We start from the raw sequence: 20,721 nt of genomic DNA on the forward strand, positions 1-20,721 counted from the left end.
TATATACCGGAAATCCCCGCGTGGGTGACCGATATCACGAAGGTCCTAAAAGCTTCGTTAAATACCGCGCTCAAATGTAGTAATAAGGGCCCAAGCTTTAGGAGCACACTCTACTATCAGGCCATAGAGCGATGGAAGAATGCACAGATTGCACTATATGAATGGTGGGTGGTCGCTATATTTCTGTTATTTTATGGGAGCTCATCCATGCACATGAAGGATTTCCTTGCGACGATTAGACACCTCAGATACGAGGTGGTGTTGTTTCTTCTCCCGGAGAAGGCGGTTTGTATATTGTTCACCTGCAGCCGACACCAATGAGAAAGAACTCCGCGAGCTTAACTCACTGAATCGAGCTAAGGATATGATAAAAGATGAAATAAGGGAAAACTGGTCCTTCGCTCTCAAAAGGCCGGGGTGTTTCTCTTTTCTTGGAAACACATGCAAAATATACCGGTCGAAACCAGCACACACTTTCCTGGCGCACGAAGGATACCGAATGGATTCAGAACATAGCCCCTTCCTCCCGACACAGAGAGGTAGGATTATTGTAAAAATAGGGGTCTAAAAACAGGTTTTTATGGCTACTATATACTAAGGCATATCAATAATACTCCTCCCATATATATTTCTACAACAATTTTCCCGCAAGCTCTATATCAAGGTGGGCAGGAGTTTCACCAGTCAGGACGTATCCCGCACTGGATATCAACAGCTAAAATGCCATGAGCTTGATACGAAGGATATTCTCCCAAAATAGGAATGGGGTTTACTTCGGTCCGGATTTCCGTGTGGACCTTCTGTTGCTCTGATGTGTAGGTCTTGGCACCACTAAGATCACGTGTTGCGGCTCAACTGAACATTCTTTCTCTTCACAACAGCAGCCACCAAACGCCAAAGTTTTGCGAGGACTTCTGGGCAGTTTCTCTCAGAGCCTGAGATAAGTCACATTTAGAGTTATTTAATAGCCTTAGAACTTGCGATCTCGCGACCTAAACAAAGTTCTCGCTCGCCATCCTCGGTAAGAGCGCATCAGATATCACTCGTTTCTACACAACGCAGATTTAGTGAGGGGAACTGAGCTAGGGAATAATCGAAAGTTCATCCCTTAGGCTTTTACTTTAACTTTTTCTTTTATAGGACGGAATCTATCCTTTTCTTACAGAGTTAGTAACGTTGATCTAAATAATATGCAACCAAGTAATGCAGCAAGGAGATAAAATAGAAGGGAAAAATTATTGCAGGTGAAATTAGCACCTGGTGGTTCTGAAATTTGATCTGAGCTACTGCAAAAATGAGAAAAATAAAACAAAAATAACTCTCTGGCGGGGAATTGAACCCCGGTCACTCGCGGACGGTTTAATGACAAGCGAGTATACTAACCACTATACTACCAAAGATTGATAGATTTTCAGGGTTAACATACAAGAATCAAATTTTTCCCCGCAACTCTGAAGCAACCAGAACCCTGCACACACAAAGAAAGTCTGTCCAAATTAATTGTTTACAGCGTCTGTTTATCTTAGCATTGATTGCGACGGACACATTACGCCGATCACTATAGACTAAGACGAAGACTAAGACTGAATAATGACTGAACACGATCGTTGAGACAAAATGGAAAAGCTTACGGGGCCCGAGTCGTTCTGCGTGGAAGACGGGCTCGCCTCTTCGCCGTCAAGTCAAGTTGCCGGGGGGAAGACTGCTCCTCGGTAATTGAATTTTCTGATGTTTATCTGGTTTCCCTGTTGGTATCAAGACGTCTATACAGACGGCAGCTTGAGCGCCTTAGACTATGGTGCAGATCTTGGGTGCCATTCTTATTTCCATTCCACTCCAAGCTTTACCTCCAGTCATTACTTTGGCCACCTTGAATTATGCTTGATCGTTAGGGTTCAAGGTTATTATCTCCCGGAGCTATTTTGCGAGGCGCCGAACGATACACAGGCGAGCTAGGGAGCGTATAAGAGGAGGGCACCGAGCTCTATGGAGCGCTCCTTTAGGAATGAAATAATATTTAGCTGGCCATATCCTACTCTTATAAAGACCCGACTTCTCCCGTCGCATCTCTCCTCTTATCATTGGGAATATTAATCTTCGTAGCATATGAGCCCGGTATCGGGAGATATCTCCCGCACTTTCCGGTTTGCTGTAGGACGTCTCGATTAAACTTCATAGACACTTCTAAAACTGACTCTGTGGTTTGGGAAGCAACAGAGGACGTGCGAAAATAGACTAAAACACGATCGAGAGGTAGGTCGCATCGATGCCTTCCTCAGGGAAGGTCTCCGATTATCCTAACTACTCTGGCATAAATTCTGAATGCTGATGAGAGGCAAACGTGGTGTTCGGATAAGGGTTGGCGGTGACACCTAGATCCACCTCATGTGCCTCATGAGGCCATTCATTTGCTCTCTCCGAACCCAGGCCCACCACAGCTACGATAGCTTCCACTATTTCCTTGGTATTTGATATCTGCCCCTGTGAATGCTGGAACAGAGGCGGTGGTGCCTTTAGGTCCACTGACTATGTCGCGGCAGTCGGGAGTGGGCCACATCACTGAACCCAATGTTTCTTTCTCACCGCAACCAACCCCACGGCGCGACTGGTGGTCGGGTGTATGTAACATTTTCAACTGCGTGGGGTGGTATTCGGAGGTCATCTTAGAACCCTCTCTTTCTACCGATTTCAGCCCATGCCATTTCGGGACTTTCCTCGACGTCTATCTGTCTTCGACTCGGGTTTTCCCGCCATGAGAGCGGTACTAAAGTCTAGACAGACATAACATTGATATCCAGTTTTCCTTTTTAAATCTATCGCGCGAAGTCCTACGTTTCCTTCATTTATTTAAATCTATAAACATATCAGTATTTATAGTGTCAAAGGTTGGAGATGAAGACCAAATACCGATTCTCAGAATTTTCATCTGCACTGGTATCAAGAACATATGCTCAAGAAGATCTTTTAGACCGCCACCCGCAATCCTGCCCTTCCGGCTTGACAGAAACTGGCCTGATATGGATATCTGCTTGTGCGGTAGATATGAAGATGGGAGGCGACTGTAGCACGAACTGGCTTCAGATATAGCGGGGGTTGTCAACCAGAAGATAATTATTATAATTCTCAGCTGTCGGTAGTACGTGGTAAAGCAGGGCTCTCAGTAGTATGAAGAGATTTGTTTCTCATCGGCCATGAAAAGACTCCACGCCCGGTAGTAGCGAAGATAAAGGTAGCACAGGTAGGTTTCTGGGCTAATATTGGTTGTGGTGAGTTACAGGGGGGTAGATGACAAGACTTCACCTATAAATACTGCTCCCATACAGCCTCCGTAATTGCGATCGTATCGTACTTTCCGTGGGCCGGGGAGTACAGGAGGACAGCGGGGGCGGTTGACTATCGGAGCTTGGGTTTTTAGGCTCTGTAAAGAGAGAGGGAAAGAGCCTCGTAGACATTGAAGATATCAATTACTGGGCGTAGAGAAAGAGTATGCTCTTGTGGTTGGGAGCGTTGCTGTCTCGTCTCTGCGGTAATGTGGTTGAGCTGTTCCTCTCACACACGAGTAACCCTAACCCTCGCCTAAGAGCAAGCAACCAAACATTTTTCCTCCACCTACACCGCTATTTCTCCACCTACACCGCTATTTCTCCACCTACACCACTATTGCTCCACCCTTTCCTTGGAGTAAAGCTCAATCCATACCTAAGTCTTCGGGATAATACTGGAAAAGAAGTAAACCCCGAGAAACAGAGAAAATAGCAACAGGAGCATCCTGGAAAGAGCGCCAATGGCACTGAGAGCGTGTATCTCAAGTGTCCCGTATGAGAAGATGGCTTGGAAGATTTCAACCCCCTACGCGTACAGGGATCTAGGTATGTGCTAATACCCTCTTGTGCGAACAGTTGATTTAGGTTCTCAAATACAGCTGCTAACAAAATATCAGACAAGGAGCAAGTGTCCGAAAGCTTCAGGAAGCATCGTGGAAGGATTTTGATACGGCTTGACGGTGAGCCCTTCTTCATGGTTTGATGGACTTGAAAGAAAAGGGTATGAAACCTAGCTGTGTAAAGTCTTCGCGGAAGTAAATTACTAACCTATAATCCGCCTGCAGCTCTACAAAACCAATCTTGGGAGTGAAAGAAGACGCTGATACCAAAGCGCCCAAATGGCGCTGACAAAATCATGGATCAACTAGATCCAAACATAGTAGAACAATAGGCGCTGTGTGAGTTTCAATAAGCACAAAAACAAATACCTTATCATGGCTCGAGGTTGAAAAGAAGGATTAAGGGAAGAATGAGCGACTCGTGGCAACAATGTTCTGAACTGACAATTGGGAGAGAGGAAAATAACGACGATAGGAGGACTGGTGAGCAATTGACCTGCCAAAGTCATCGCCGGCGATATCTGGAACTGTAGACTGTGGCAGCCATGAGGGTTTACATTCAAAGTCCCTGATAGGATGGAGGTAGTAAAATGATAACCTATCAAACCTGCAATATTATGGGTAGGCTAGCCTCTTGGGTGCTAATTAGTATCTGAGGTGGGTTTAAGTGTTGCGGGAATGTGAAAGATTTCCTCACTGGAGTTTGAAGCTATCTAGTGGTAAAGCACGGCGGGGATGTCTAGACAAAAGTTGTAAAATAATTTACCCTCTTGATTACAATGAATAAGTTGAGGGACGTTCTATTAGTGTTCTTTCTGAGTAAGATGCTATGGAAAAAGCCTAAAATGAAACAGTTTTCGGTATACGTGCTCCGAAATAACCCATGATGCAAAAAGACACAGTTCGCTGTCACTACAAGTAAAAAAAGAGAAGAAAAAAGCAAAGCGTTCTATAAAACTAAAAAAGGTACAAAACTACAAAATGACGATCAATGAAAATCAACGTAGACTACTAAGAGACGAGACAGACAGTGTATTGGTGGTGATGATCTATGAGTACAAGAAGACTAATCTAGTGTGTGGTTTTCTCTTACGTCGCTTCTCGTCTAGACACATCCTCCTCAGCCACTTATTTAGCCACATGCGCTACGCACTACAACGTCAACCGAAAACTGTGTCATTTGAGACCTTTTCCGAAGATACTATCCCTCCATTTACAATCCAGGAGGAATACTTAGCAGGCTCCACGGTGGATGGTTTGTTGTATTGGGGATGGTTTGTTGCATGGGGAGGTTAAAAACGTTATTGAGGGCAAGAGAGCAGGGTGCGGGCGATAAAGATGTAACAAACGCCTGTAGATAAACTGAATACTAAGAGCTGGAGTGCCTAAAAGAGCTACATGCACTTTGGAAGACGGGGAACAATTGTTGGAGGAGACGATATGTAGGTATACTCGTGCACACTCACTCAATCATTGATCATAACAATGATTCACCCCTTCTCTCTCACTTCTACAATCTCATTTTTTTGAAAGCTCTTTTAATTTTGATAGCTAAATCTCAGCTACCCAATTATCTTCAGAAATATCCACCATCCTCGCTAGACAGCTCACAATGAACCTCATTGTGCTGTGTCTTACTATTCGCGAGACGCTGTAAAAGAAACGACCCTTTTCGTAAAATTCAAGAAAACTCCATATACCCAGCAGGTCCAGCCCAAAGGAAAGTACATAATAGATTTGCGTTAGAGACTCTAACTGGCGTTGAAAGCTTGGCTATTATATACTCCCATCTCGGGGTTGCTACGGTTGCAAGGTGAACCGTTCCCCGCCTCCCAAGCCTGACCCCATATATAATGTACCATTGACATTATAACACCCTTCTCTCCTCCCCCTTTTTTACCTCTTGCTTCGACTTACTCTACTCTTGTAGAGGTGTGTATTCTTTCCATGCACCTCTCCCTTCCAGTAGTCGAATCCACGAGGATTGTTTACAATTTCGGCCATGTTCCAGCAGCACGTGCCCTCCCGGCGTTTGGCCCCCCCGCCGCATTGGACCTAGTCTTGGGACTGTTGACAACGTCATCAATGATCTCCAAGTATTCCATTACCTCCTCCAAGGTTGGAAAGTACGGGGGAACCAGTTCAGATAATTCGCGCCACCTACGCCCCCATTTCTCCGTAAGCCTTGAAAGTGGGCGATGGGTTCTACTGCGTTCCACTTCGATCTCCAATGAAAGGTCCAACTTTCTGTTGTACACGGCGATTAGAGGCCGGTCCAAATACGCTCTCCTTGCTCTTTTCGTCTCCTCGCTCAGGCCCTCCACCAGGGAACCGGTAAGGTCCTGTACACCCGTAGCGGCGTTGATCAATTTGACAAGATCTCTATATTGGTCATTAAACTCCTTGACAGATCGGTCAACAATCAGAAGATCCAAGAATTGCTGCTTGAGGCGCTTGAGATCCTCCTCTGGATGGTGGTGAAGAACAAATTCCCTCTTAAACTCTTCCCAGTTTATGCAATCAGAGTATGCCAATGTTCGTCCGCGGGCCGATTTACAATTTCCTGGCCAGCGGCGGCATGCCCACTCGTACGATGTGAATCGTAAATAGCCTACCAGGTGTGGTGCCCAACCATCGGTGGTGCCTGGAGTCGATAGATGGGAATCACGGTTGGTCAAGATCCGCTCCGCTTTCTCAATCCAATCGCGAGCTGTCTGCTCGTTTATATCTCCATCGTATGGCTCCAGTGTCTTTGGCCTTAGTTTATACCGTGGGGTGGTCGCCTTCGCCGGCGTTGCCTCTTTTGGTTCTGGTTGCTCTTGAACTGATGAGATTACCCGTTCGACTACCTGGTCGACTGCCTGTGTTATCATCATGTTATTGTAGGCTTCCAACCCCTCCCCTTTCAACTCTATTCTGGGGTCAGAAACTACCGGTTCTCCGCCATCCAATGCCCCGTCTGTTGGCTGTTGAGCTGGGCTGTCTGTCTTTACGGGAGGTGATGTTTGTTGCCCACCAGCTCTACTCTCCGCCCTAATTGGAAAATCCAGTTCCATCTTGTGCCGGGTTTCGTTTGCTTCATCGACCAGGGCTTGAATCATTAAAGGAGAGATGGGTTCAGCCGGTTGTGTGAAGAGCTGTTTTACTCCTCTTTTAACAATGGCTTGTCTTGCGTTATAAAACTCTGAGGTTCGCTTGTCGAAAGGAACAGAGTAGTCAAGGGGAATAAGAGTCATAATGATGGTATGCCTTGGAATACTCGTTTATAAAAGGATTTAAAGGGGGATGATAATAGTTTCTTGAATGAGGATCGGTTGATAAGAGTTATTATTGTTGTTAACGGTGAATAGGATGGTTAGGTTTGTGTTTTTTGTGTGTGATATCCTCGTGGAGTGGAATGGCCCCACTTTTGTCGTAATATACTCGTTGGGATATTGCTACCTAGTTGCCAAGTTGCCTTACATAATTGTCTGTTCTGTCTGCTTGCGTCATGAGTTCCCTCCGTGGTTTTATCTGGCCCATTCGTCTCCCCGTCATCGGTTTCTGGCTACCTAAGTTCCGGAAGTGCCCTCCTTGGAATTCAGCGACCTGAAGCCTCCCAAGGCGCAATTCCATACAGAGATGAATGTAGAATTTAGATTCACTTTACCCTTATTTACAAAATCTTCTCACTTCATTCATTTGGCTGAAGGGATATCAGAGTATCACGCATGTTTGTAGTCTCAACTGGATTTGGAGGTTGCGTGGTTGTGTGGTGTGGGGATCGAGTGATACACTGTGATTGATTTTTAACTGCAGGGAAATCATTTCTCGCTTACGTTATACCTCCAGGGACTTCAACAGGAGGGTTCAACGTTGCCTAGCTGTGAATTCCTTCCCGGGTTCCGGGGAGATTCCGCTCCTCCGGATCTAAGTTAAAGTTCACTCTTCACGGGAAACATGTGCAGCCTCGAAACTCCAGAAGCGCGGGGCAATGGACAGATGTTTTAAACGGAAACACAATTAGTTCCAAGGTTATATGTATGTGTCGTCATCGGATATCATTGGTCTTCATGCTTCACACGCGGCGCGATAGAGATAATTAAGGACAACCTCTACTTTTCATACCCAGGGAAGTTCCGCCGAAATGTTACAAATTTATCACCCCGCATGAGCAGATTACGAAGAGCTGGATGCGGCGAAAGACCGGATGGTGTGCGGGAAGCAATGGGGCGCTTCGCGGTTTCTGGAACGTTGCGCACTTGGAAACCTCACTTCATACCAGCATGATCATGAGCCCATTCGTTTTTCCTTCACAACCAGTCACCATTCGAGAAATCACGGGATACGGATCGATGTTTTATCACATTTACAATAAATAACTTAATACTTCACTATTGGTTTTCATCTGCTTTATTCCTTTTAAGTCTTGCTTAATTTTAATAATGGCTGTATTCTAACCTTCCCCGCGCGCTACGCCGTCCTGACGATAAAATAGCACCCCTATATATCTCCTCTCGCTGCTAAAACTTACCACCCCTCCCGGTTTTAACTTACCTAATCGCCGATATTACAATCCCCTTCACTCTTCGTCCTCATCCTCCTCCTCTTCACTCTCCTCCTGCTCATTCTCGTCCTCTCCCTCCACCTCCAGATCCCCATATAGCGCCTCCAGCTCCTCCTTCAACCTCCCCAAATAGACCTCAAAATCCACAATATGCCTCTCCACATGCGCCAGATCGCCGCGCAAGATGCGCAACTTATTCTCTGCCTCCTTCTTCTCCTCCCGGATGAGGGTCTTCAAGACCGAGTTCATCATGACATCGGGGGTCCGGAGCAGAAGGTAGTTGCGCGCGAGCTCGGAGTCCGCAGCGTCGGTCTCGTAGGCGGCGATCTGGCCGGTGAGGCGGAGACGCATGTTGTGGCAGTAGGTGAGCTCGGCGCGCTGGCGGCTGAAGAGTTTGAGCGCGAGCTGGCGGACTTGGTATTCGGGCATTTTGAGAGGGGGTTGGTGGGGTTGGTTGAGTAGGGCGGTAGTTGAGGTTTGTTTTTTGTTGTATTGAATTCGAAGACTGTACGATTGTGATGATGATGATGCTTTCTCTGGGAAGGAGGCATGGGTGTTTATATACCGCGTCAATCATTCATTTCATGTGCGATGTTCAGTTCTACTCTGTAGCTAACGAGTTACAGATTTCAAGTACAACTTTCAAATCCCTCAAAAACCCGAAGCTTCGAAGCGTTTAACCGCTGCTTGAAACTATGTTTCAAGACAACCAGCACATTGACCCATGAAATCCATGGAGCATTGACAAGTTTCAAGATTCGCATATCCTACACTACGGACCACCCAATGCGCCGCAGGTATGAGTCCGATAGCATGAGCGCGAATAATTGCTTAATCTAATAACCCTCAGTACTTGAACGCCGCCAAATTTGCCTTGGCCGCTGGATCACCAAATATCACTCGCAGGCGGTTATTATTTAGCACGGGTAGTATAGGTAATGCACTCTGGATAACATTGCTGGAAAGCAATGCGCAAGAGGAGGACAGGTCTGTGATTGTAGAGAACTCGCCAAATTCACCTTTACACCCGCCCAGCCCCGCGCGGTGATTAATGTACCGGAGCTACATCTACACTAACTGTTCCGTATACACCATGGATACATGCAGATGTACCGAAAGACTTTGACTGCAGCTGATAGGTTTCTTGGATAGACACCGGGTGGTATTGAGTACGTTTAGCTCATGGAACGCACATGGTCACAACCACCAGAATGGAAACAAGTCAATAAATTGCTGGCGGATGATACAGGTTTGATTCGTTCATTGGATATTCTTGACTAAATTTTATTTTCTCTCTATCAGATCACCTTCTCATAGCGCTTCATCTCCCGATAACAAATATTCAACGCAACGGATCATATCATCAACTAATACTCCCTACCTCTCTCACTCCGTATCATTATCAGGATACACAAAATCAATTGTCCACCACCCCATCGCCTGTGTAAATCCGCCCCCAAACCCACGGCTCCAACCCCCACGCCCATTCTCCTCCACCCCCTCTTCCCCCTCCTCCTCTTCATAAACCTCCCTCTCAGGGTACCATCTTTCCATAACCTCATCGATCGTCCTTATGCTCTCCCGCACCTCGCGATACCTCGCGATAAATCGGCGCTTCTCGTTTTTAAGCAGATCAAGCAATGATTGTGGGCAGTTGCCCGCGTCTTGGAGAAGCTCAAGCATGCCGGAGATGTGGCGGGTCATGCGGAATCTGTGGCCTGCTTGCGCGCGGAGGTAGTCTTGCCCGAGCATGGCGTACGTGTGGGAGCGGCGGATGGCGGCGGCGGAGTAGGACATTGTAGGTTCTTGTGGGTTGGAGTAGTTGAGAGTATGTGTTCTGGTGGTATTTGGGGTATGTAGGGTTTTGCGTCTTGTTGTTGGTTCTTGTTATGTGTTGATGATAAAGCTTTTTGCGATGAGGATGAGTGATGCCTTTATAGGACCATTTTAGATGTTCATGTTGGGCGGTGGAGGGGTGTCCTAAGCATAAGAGCGTGGTCACTTGAAATCAGCAGGAAGGTCGTGATTCCTTGCTAATCTCCCAGTTCTCAACTATTATAAGTCTTTCGAGAACTTGAAAGTCATCGGTGTATCCGATGGCAGGATCCTCCTTTACCGGACGAATCATGAAAGTTGAATGGCCGACACCGTTTGGGCTTGCATGTAGTCATGCCTCACCGTTTCGGTAGTGCTTTCGGTGGTTCTCTAACCTCCATGCCTCTTTCTTCCCGTCGGGTGACCCGTTTCTTCAGGTGTAGGGGGCACCATTTTTAATGGAAATTATTGGCTATAATAACTCTTCAAGCAGGGTAAAACAATATTCGTCTAGGATGATGTTAGTATTGTCCCCAAATGTGGTTTTCTGCGGTATCCTACATATTCGTGCACAAATTGCGAGATATATATCCTCCAAGCCCACTGTATATAAACCTCTGGACCTCCCAAGACTTACCTGCCTTTTATTTCCTATTGTTTGAAAATATGTAAGCACAATCCATCTCTCGTCCTCCCGCGCGCCGTCCGAGCTTGCGTGCTTCGTATTGTCATGGCTCTCCCAAAGGTACACAATGTGGTGGTTCTCGCAGTACCGAAAGAGACCTGTACTAATATGTAAGCCTTGAGCTTCAAAGTCTAAAGTGAACTACTATAGTGACCCATACACGAACCGTATATTAGCTCTTCCAACGTTGTGACCTTCCGCTGTGTTTTCTGGGTTTTCCAGTGGCCCCGGTAGGCACAAAAGAAAAACGAGAAGAAACACAGAACATGAATGTTTCCACCATCTTTTGGCACTTTTCTTCCTGAACGACACTTTGATTGGCGTATAGAGTATTTATAAATGACAGATAAACTAAGCCTGAGAAAATTACCTGTCCTTGCCCCTGATCTCCCACGAGTAGAAAAGCACGTCAACTCCTCAAGCCGGAGATGGCAAAAACGCCAACTGTCTTCTCTCTACAGCCGTCAGTCCTAACGTCATGGCAATCTTTAACACGTATCATCTATAGGATATGCTTCTAGTTCTATGGTAACGTTGTTTTACTCGACTCAAGATCTTCTCCTAGCTAGCTCCAAGTTTATCAGCATATCAAGGATAGACTTAATCTAGATGAGGTCTTATAATTTGGTTTCTTGCACAAACTCGAACGAAGTCACGCACATGTGGAAGTAGATAATTCAAATGCAATTCCTCACGCCAACGCAAGGAAACTGATAGTCCGAGTAATATCGTATTTTTCTCCGTTCTGTCAACCCGTAGTTAAACCCCCAAATCGTATCAACTTCAACTCGTTGTACTTTCGCTGTCAGTCCTGTACTTGAGCTGTGTGCATAAAAAGAAAAGACTTGGTTGGGACCTTGAGGGTGATTTTCGAGGTATCTAAGACATTTTACAGTGAGACATTTTACCCAGTATACCCTCTTTCGCCCCCCTCTCACATTTTGCCTTCCCGACAATTCACCACACTTCCAGACATCGTCTCGGAAAGCGCTTGCCACCTTTACCACTTCACATTCTGTCATGTAAAACAGTTGCAATAGGTCAGTTTTATGAATCTCCTTTAATCCTGTATCCCATGACGTTGAATACTCTCAGATAGACTAACCCCACTTCCAGTCCCAACAACACACTATTCCCTTCTGTGTTTCAACATACAAATCGTCCATCATGACTCGGAACACCAACAAAAACAAAGACCGTAAGCAGATCCAGCTTGCCGACCCTATGCCTGTCAAAGTCGAGGACCAGCCACGCCGTACCACCGGATTGTCCCCCAGCCCCGTTGCGATCAAGAATGAGTGTAAACTCCACGATGTCGCTCAATCCAAGGCGGACGAAAAGGACATCAAGATGGAGTGTCAACAAGACATCAAGATGGAAGACCAACAACACATCAAGCAAGAGAACAGGCAATACATCAAACACGAGGATGGGCAACGCATCAAACAGGAGTATGGACTTCGCATTAAACAGGAGTATGGACAACACATCAAAGAGGAGTATGGGTGGTGCATCAAACAGGAGGATGGGCGATACATCAAGACGGATGTTCAACGGCGCCACACTACATCTTCAAGCGCCTTTTACCCATCATCATATCATGACCTCATAAAAAAAGGGAAAGAGATAATCTATACCCCTACATCCACTATCTGCCCCTCGCCCAACTCCAGCGCATTCAAGAGGGAGTATGGTTACCTTCCAGCTGGTTCATCCAAAACCGATCTTGCGATGAAAGAAAACAGGTTGCATCATGGGTTCCCATCTTATACCTTCGACTCGAATGACATCGATGTTGCCATGAAGGAAAATCGGCTCCATCATGGGTCTGCATCAGAGAGATTTGACTCGTATGATACCGATCTCATGATGAAGGAGAACCAGTTGCATCATGAGCCTCAAACCCAGCCTACAATTTTGCAACAGGCTCATATTCACCAGCCTCCCGTCTTGCCACGTGGGTGGAAACCTCCAGTAGATCCAGAGCCGGACCATGGAGCGGTATATTTCTCTTTCTTTACACAATTCTTTCTTCATGAATACTAATATACCCTTTATCATAGACATATACTATCCCAAATTATAAGGATATCCTGCTGTGGCCTGCCTCATTAAAGCATTATATCGCGCGCTCGTTCGAGGATATTCTACCTGAAGAATGGGACGCCGTTTACAAAGAGCTCCACGCAATCATTTTCGAAGCTGTCAAAGATGATGTGTACCTATGTGTTGATTGGGACAAAATGCCACTCCCCAATGTGATCCGGCACGATATTCGGATTGCAGAACTTAGAAAGTTGAGAAAGGAAATTGAAGTGCTCGATGAGTTGCAAAGAATTGAGGATAAGGAAAGGGAAAGAGTTTGGGAAAACAGAAGAATGGAAAGAGAGAAAAAGTATACGCCAAAGGTAGAGAACCCCGGACCTAGCTCACCTCCTAACATCACGGTAAAGCGTGAACAAGACTTTAAATCAGGATTGGAGAAAGAGCAGAATGATCTAAGTAGTCATGGAGGTAGAAGGCAAGCACAAAGGATGCAGCAAGCAGTCAAGGATGAGGTTCCTGATTCTGATGATGATCATCGCAGCGAGGCATGTTTTAGGCTTTCTGACAATTCAGAACTTGACTATACACATGAACCCCATGGAATGAACACATCGGACCATCCCGAACTTGCGGCGATGAATGGTTTACATTTGAAAGCTACGACGCGCCAAAATCATGATTACTCCCTTTGGGATACAGAGCAACTCCACCCAAACGACTCGATCTCTCAAGTTGGGGGTCATAGCAGTCGCGAAGATTTCTATGATACGGCAAGCACCCCCCGAGGCCGGAAAACATTTACCTTCAACAATAACGAACAAACTTCAGGCATCAAGACTGCCTACCGGTTGGAAGATAGCTCCGTATCTTTAATGGCCCTGGATGAAGGCGCCACTGCCCGTTCAGCCCTCTCAAGTAACCACGATTCCAACGGAGGTGTACCCATTCAGCACAGTGAGAGGAACACCCAAGAGAACCGCAAGAGATCTGATGCAGGCCCTAGACAGAGAGGAGACCGCGTTCACTTTCAGCCGTATGCGAGTCAGAACCGTGATACCATATCTACGGGTTGCCCTTCAAATGAAAGACCAATTGCTCGAATGAACTCACATTCAGCTTCCATTAAAATTCAAGCATCCATCTGCACCCCAGGATCCGTTCCTACTCAGGGCCAAGGAGGAAGTCTTGAACAAACGGGAGGTGAGAGTACTTACTCACATTCAGGAAGTCAAAGCAATAGTGCGTGGCATTCCTATACTGCCAGCGACGTTGCTCGAAGCGACGCAGCTACCACTCGCAGGCAGCCCGCCAGGACCCCAATCACCAAGACGGAAACCACCGATCTCACGGAGAACGAGTGGAACGACGCATTTTGAAGAATTTTGGTCACTGGTTTCCTATTATTTGAGTATATGTTTGCGTGTAGGAGGTTTAGCTCAGAATGATTTGATTTTTGGTACATGTAATACTTATGTGACTTACTCTGTCAGTCTCTTTATATCACTCAATACAAGTATCTCATCGAAGCAATCCTATAAGGACTTTTATTCTCTATAAACCTTGTTTTTGTGTTTCTTATGACTCCTTGCATGAATGGGGCAGAGATGCATGACGGGGAAGATTATGTACTTGGATCTGGATTGTTTCAAGGGGGGAGAATAGAGCTCACACGCATACATAGTGATGGGCACGAGCCGAGCTGGCTCGAGCTTTGAGCTCGTGTTTTAGGCTCGAACAGGTCGAGCTCCCTTACCGACGAGCCCAAATCCAAAAAAACCTCGAGCCAGGCTCGAGCCTGTGAAAGCATTACTAATTATTGTAGAACATTATCGTTCGGTGACCTATATAAAAATATATCCTCCACTACTCATCCTAATAGACATTTTCTATACATAGTACCGAAGTACTTCCTGGAAGGTCTATTTTTAGGTATAATCATGAGAGCTCGAGCCTTTACCTACACAATCCGAGCCGGCTCAAGCTCTAGATCAGGCTCGTCTCGAGCCGGCTCATGCCTATCACTACACACCCATGGTAACAAGAGGTTAGTGGGCAATAATGTTAGTACGTGGTGGTATTGGAAATTAAGTATCAACGCAGCCCAGGGTTAGGTGTACCACTAGCTCGCGTTACTCTCAATTCCCTTAAATATTACTTCCGGCGTATTAAGTTATGTGTGGGCGAGGTGTGGTCTAAGGGTAGACACCTCGTTCGGGGATGATACACTACACCGTAGCGGTTGTTCCCATGTCCATCGTTAGGCCATGGGTTCGATACAGGGGTGGGAGGGGTACCTGATAGGGATGGTATAATAACTCGGCATTCAATACCTATATGTCGAAAAAGGCCATACGCACGCAGCGAGACTTTTTGTTGTTTTTTTTTCGCATCTCTTTTGCCTATTCTTAACATTTCTAAAGCTTGTTAGCCTGAGCATACTCTCCTCAAGCATCAAAGCCTCGTGGACCACACTATTCCTATCCTAGACAACTCCTACTCCTAGCATAATGTGTGGAAGGCTCCGAAGCTTATGACATTTCCTTCACTTGGCGTTTCCCCCCCCCCCCCCCCTCCCTTTACGATCTCGAATAGGGTAAGATGAACATGTTTGCAATGTGTATCAACACCAGCCCCCACACAAAAATGAGCACAAAGTCCTACGCCCTAGAAAATGATTGCCTTAATTCTCGGTGAGCGCAATTTATGTGGCGGTAACTTTGTCAAGCGTTACGGAATATTTTAAGGCAACAAACACAATTGTGCAGGCTCTTCTTTGCAGGCTCGTGCGCGCATGCCTGTTCTTCCCCGCGTCCCTGTTATATTTTCAGTTTGCTCGGTTTAGTCTATTCTACTAACTTCTCGGTCTTTCCCTCACATCCGCGAGACATCACGTTTGAGTAGCCTCTGTAAATCACAAAATCAGCTTGTTTAAGCCTGATACTCTATGGGCTGAGTGTAGGGTGAGTCTTGTCGTTCTTCCTCTTTCTAGCTTTTGCCTTCGTTGACTAATTATAAGTGCGGTTGAGGGGAGGATAGTGTATGTGTGTGTGTGGGGGGGGGGGGGGGGGAGGTAGAAGGCGAATACGAGCGAGTGGAGTTATCAACAACTTGTTACTCCCAAATGTCCGACCTAACTCTTGCGCTCTTAGGATCACTGTAATCTCGTTTCTGCTCACTTCGCCTCCCAAGGGTTCCAACCACTTTCCAGATGTTTACACCAACACGATTAAGGGAAATATCTGCTCGGGGAAGACCTACCATGCACCTCGTATCGTTTTGTTCATATATGCACAGCGGGATAGCCGCTTTGATAGTCGCAATTCAAACCTCCAATTTGGATGTTTGGGTGCGTTCATGACAACTGCCCAAGTTTCTACAGAGCGGACTTGGTTTCTTGACCCATTTTTTGTAATATGGAAGGTATAAAGGTAAAGTGTTTTTCAAATAAAGGCTATATGCTAATCGCATCTAAGGGATAATTCAGAGGCACTAGAAAAGATAACACTGATTTCAACCCGCTCGTATTCCCGCCTATAGACATCCGCTTAGGGAAGCCTTCCTACGACGAGAAACACACAGCCCATATTCCTACGCCAGAGAGACCACCGAGAAAGGAAGATATACCGCTTCTCCTCCGCCCGATTCTAATCTACATTATGGGAGTCAATTAAGACAAAAGTATGTCTCACGACAAGTGCATAAGTCGTGCACGTGAAGTTGGCCCCGGCCCAACCCGGATTGCCAAGAAATTACTATGCGAGTGATATGCTATGAGTATATAGAATTCCAAACACTTTTTCTTGAAGAATGATTTTATTGACCCGATTGAATCTTAGCATATTTCCTTCAGCGACAATACAATACTAGTTTAGGCGTGAATTATAATTTGCAAGGCAACATGCACCCCTGAGGTGTAGGAGGTAGATGACATACCCCCCAACGAGATATCTGGTGGGAATGGACGCATAATGAATGGTGAATAGCGGAAGGAAGTGTGGACCCCCGGCCCGCTGGATAGGCCGGCTTCACCAGCTGTTATGGACGAAGGTTAGTTGAAAGTTGAAACCCCAGGTAAACGAGGGCTGCAATACAGTATTCAAGCTCACAACTGAGAGCTTTGCATTCAAGTTGGCTCCGTCTCATAATTGAAATCAATTATATGCATATCTTGATTCTATATCCACTAAATCATCCAGGAAGGCGTATAAAATGGCCGAACTATCCGTTCAAATTCCAGTCTTCAGTCATCCGAAATAAACACCTGCAATCATGACCTCTATCGCATACAACTTCTTTCATGGCGCCTATCTTGACCACAAGATCCAAACTCTTCAGCGGCTCGTTGACAGTGATCCTGCCATTGCTAGGCATAAAGATCTCGAGAGACGTATCCTAGAGGTTCATCTTAAAATTATTGAGCATAACGATGACACTAATGAGGATGCTGATGTGTGGGAAGCTAGACACCTGCATTTAGTTTCTGAAAAGGAAGTACTGGTGGGGGTTCAAGTTCCCTTGACTGAACACGCGAAGACGTTGCTATCCGAATTGGGGCGCTTCAAGTTCTCGAAGTGGGTATTTGAGTTGCAGTTGGGGCGAATCACTGAGTGAGAGATTGCTGGTGGAAGGTCGAGTATTAGTCTTATAAAGAGCTAGAAAAAGAGTTACCGTTAAGATTGCATAAGAACAAGGACGATGTCAGCCTATTGAGATGGTGAGCAGGATTTATCACAATAGATAGTTAGTTAAAAGCTGTTATCCAATGAACCACGCTGCGATTTGATTCCCCGGAATGCGTGATATTCATAGCAGGAAAGTAGATAAGGTTGCTGGTTATTAGCCCACATCTATAATCTTCGATAAGGCATGATCATTACCGCCAGCTCATACACAAAGACACTGGTCCATGAAACGTAAAACCGAGAAATAAACGCCACTGAAGGAAGTAACGTAAATATGTGCTTGAATTCAACGATTCAGTGATCGCAGTGACTTGCTACCAATCCATAGCCGCGATATTCTTGTATCTCAGTGCGCATAACGTGGGCCGCCGCACATACGGATCCGCCCGAGCGTTTTTCGCGAACAGATCCAAGATACTGTCGCCCAGGTAGCAAGGAAGAGGGTGTCATCTCTCCGGGCAGGGCCATAGTCCCCGCAGACTTCAACCGAACTACATGAAGGGAGCGATAGGATACGGTGTTGAAATAAACGGATTTCTGATACTCATGTCAGTACCTTCCTTTTCCCACTAATGTTTCGGGTCTGTATGTTCTCCTCCGGACATAGCCGGTGAGTACAGGTGTGTTTGTTACGTCCGGGCGAGGTGGAGAATAAAGCCGGTGGTGTACATACGTCATTCCTCCTTCAAATGATACCTGAATGGGCATACAGCTTGAGCTTCAAGCTTCAAGCAATGCAGCTGCCTCAAGCCCAGCAACGATGGTTGGGAGACGAGCGCGCCTTCCCCATCCATTCCAGTAGTCGAGCCCGGCGATGGCTTAGTCGTGTGTGTCGTCTCCAGCTCCGGGGACATGTCGTGGGCACTTCTCACCTAGGCGTTATTATGTGGTGGCGGGCGAACAAAATCTTTTTAAAGACGTCCATTGTTGAAAAAGTGTTTGTCGAGAGGCAAGTTGTTGGGCTCTGTTGTCGTCTAGGTGAGACATGCGTCGGCAAGTCCCGAGGTCAATCTTGGGTGTGCCAAGACTCCCGAAGATGCGGCTACACGATCAGCAAAGGGGAGTAAACTACCAAGTCTCACACACAGCACGACATGTCATGCGATCACCGGCTCTATACACCTCGTGGGAGGGTTATTTTCTACAGCTCCTCGAGTTGCCTCGATCGTGTTCATGAAATCAACAAAAGGACAATCTCGAAATAATCTTGGCATCATTGACACGCCCCCGATCACCACCCCCGACTCGCCATACTTGAGACAGCCAACCACCAGTCAATGATACCACCGACATAAAAATGGCACTCGAGCTGAAGAGAAAAAAGGAAGTGAGACGTTATATGTCGGTGCCATGAATCGAACATGGGTCCTCTCGGAACAGCAGTTACAAGGATGGAAATCCCTGTAAACCCACAACGAGAAGTACTAACCACTATACTACACCGACTTGTTGATGATGAGACGAAAACGCAATATGGAGTTATTTCTGACAGCACATTTAGCAACCACTTTTTTTTCCCACCACGTTTATCGATCGTCTCGTTGAGTTTTCTAATAACCGAGCTCGTGAACTGCGGTTCGGTTTTGGAATGTTATCACGTCAGGACTCGGGAAATCGGCCACTGAGCGAACAGAGTGCGAGAGGTTCTTAAATTCCATACTTCAAGATATCGGTCCAGGACACAGGTTTCCTGAACCCGTCCTCTAGGGGAATTAGCGCATTGAAACCGCTCAGTGAACAGAATGCTCTTTCAACTAACTTAGAGGCACGCGACAATAACCTCTTGTCTACCTACAGCGACCCATACCGCCTACTTGTGAACCCCCTTAAGCTGTCCGTGCTAAAACCCCCCCAAAGGGTTGGTTAAAATTGGTGCGTGAGGCTCACCGCCAATTAAGAGAGGTTTGTTAGCATGAGTTACACCCCCGGTTTCAAGGACCTCTATCCTACTAATCGATTTACGCATAGAATTAACACGACAAATTTCATGCAATTAATGTATTAAACAAAAAAACAAAAAAACACGACAAATTTCCGATGAATTCTCTCTAGATTAGTATTAGCATGTACCATATCGTCGGAGAGGTTATGGTTCATAGATCTCCTCTACCTTACAAGTATCATTACCGTTGAAGGTTTCTTTTCAAGGCCATTAACTCTACTTTGGAGGATTAAAAGTGGATGATTAACTTGTAGTCTAATTAACCTTTATGGTTAATTCTGGTCATTCTCTAAACTCGCAAACACTTCTCAATGCCTGCTTATTCTCATCTAAATGTCTAACTAACCTATAACCTCCAGTTAATTTCACTCACACTCCAACCACTCAATCTCCTCCATACTCGGGCACAAACCTTCACATCCTAAACTCCCGCGTTCCCCTCCAAGGCGGAGGAAGGAATCGCATGGATGCCCTTCGTACAAAGCTCAAAAACATATCTACGAAGCTTCAAAGTTCTTACTTTTGCGAGAATATGCTTCGCCCTTCCTGTCAATGGCTCACGCAGACTCTCCAACCTCGATTTCTCTAGCAGATGTTCGGCATTCTTTGCGGTCTACACCGCAAAATTAGCGTGGCCCCCCTCCATTTCTGCATTGTTTTCGGTGATCCGGGTTTTATTTCGGCAATGAGGACGTCGAATTGACGTCTGCGGGTGATGCTGGCGTCGTTGGCAATCTCGGTCTCGAGCCTTCTGATTTTGAGGTCGAGGTAGGCCATGTATGCAATTCTGAAGAAGGGAGACATGGTATGTGGTGTGGTGGTGTGGTGGTAGTATGAGTGAGCCGGTATTGATGTTGTTGATATTGTTGGGGAGTAATTATAATTATAGGATATCTTAATCGATGGTATAGCTTGCGATGCCGGTGACTGGGGGGATGGAAGTGGTATGTGATATGTAATTGGTACCGGATTGCCGACTACTTATACTACGGATATGAAACATTTATTGTGCTGATTTGGGGAGATGAATTATAGTGTGTTAATCACCCCCATGAAAAATTATTCAAGCTCTGTCTATCGGTTTACTGCCGACGAGAATATTCGGCAGTGTGCAACCAGCAT

The 20,721-nt window shown here is 46.0% G+C and overlaps 6 protein-coding genes across 6 annotated transcripts; 3 read left to right on the forward strand and 3 right to left on the reverse strand.

Moving 5' to 3' along the window:
• Window positions 1-5,871: 5,871 nt before the first annotated feature.
• LAJ45_00997 (uncharacterized protein) lies at window positions 5,872-7,119 on the reverse strand (the record flags this gene model as incomplete). Its single annotated transcript, XM_046110596.1, has 1 exon — window positions 5,872-7,119. One exon carries the CDS (start codon window positions 7,117-7,119, stop codon window positions 5,872-5,874), a length of 1,248 nt encoding a protein of 415 aa, XP_045975774.1.
• Window positions 7,120-8,444: 1,325 nt separating this feature from the next.
• Window positions 8,445-8,858, reverse strand: LAJ45_00998 (uncharacterized protein; the record flags this gene model as incomplete). Its single annotated transcript, XM_046110597.1, has 1 exon — window positions 8,445-8,858. One exon carries the CDS (start codon window positions 8,856-8,858, stop codon window positions 8,445-8,447), a length of 414 nt encoding a protein of 137 aa, XP_045975775.1.
• Window positions 8,859-9,815: 957 nt separating this feature from the next.
• Window positions 9,816-10,226, reverse strand: LAJ45_00999 (uncharacterized protein; the record flags this gene model as incomplete). Its single annotated transcript, XM_046110598.1, has 1 exon — window positions 9,816-10,226. The coding sequence occupies one exon, from the start codon at window positions 10,224-10,226 to the stop codon at window positions 9,816-9,818; it is 411 nt and encodes a 136-aa protein (XP_045975776.1).
• A 1,870-nt stretch (window positions 10,227-12,096) lies between these two features.
• LAJ45_01000 (uncharacterized protein) lies at window positions 12,097-14,351 on the forward strand (the record flags this gene model as incomplete). Its single annotated transcript, XM_046110599.1, has 2 exons — window positions 12,097-12,930; window positions 12,993-14,351. 2 exons carry the CDS (start codon window positions 12,097-12,099, stop codon window positions 14,349-14,351), a joined length of 2,193 nt encoding a protein of 730 aa, XP_045975777.1.
• Window positions 14,352-17,244: 2,893 nt separating this feature from the next.
• LAJ45_01001 (uncharacterized protein) lies at window positions 17,245-17,586 on the forward strand (the record flags this gene model as incomplete). The annotated part of the gene is made up of 1 exon (XM_046110600.1): window positions 17,245-17,586. The coding sequence occupies one exon, from the start codon at window positions 17,245-17,247 to the stop codon at window positions 17,584-17,586; it is 342 nt and encodes a 113-aa protein (XP_045975778.1).
• A 1,432-nt stretch (window positions 17,587-19,018) lies between these two features.
• On the forward strand, window positions 19,019-19,308 carry LAJ45_01002 (uncharacterized protein; the record flags this gene model as incomplete). Its single annotated transcript, XM_046110601.1, has 2 exons — window positions 19,019-19,078; window positions 19,159-19,308. The coding sequence occupies 2 exons, from the start codon at window positions 19,019-19,021 to the stop codon at window positions 19,306-19,308; spliced, it is 210 nt and encodes a 69-aa protein (XP_045975779.1).
• Window positions 19,309-20,721: the final 1,413 nt, after the last annotated feature.

This window comes from Morchella importuna (genome assembly GCF_003444635.1).
Source record: "Morchella importuna strain M04M26 chromosome Unknown Morimp01GS002, whole genome shotgun sequence".
Lineage (NCBI taxonomy): Eukaryota > Fungi > Ascomycota > Pezizomycetes > Pezizales > Morchellaceae > Morchella > Morchella importuna.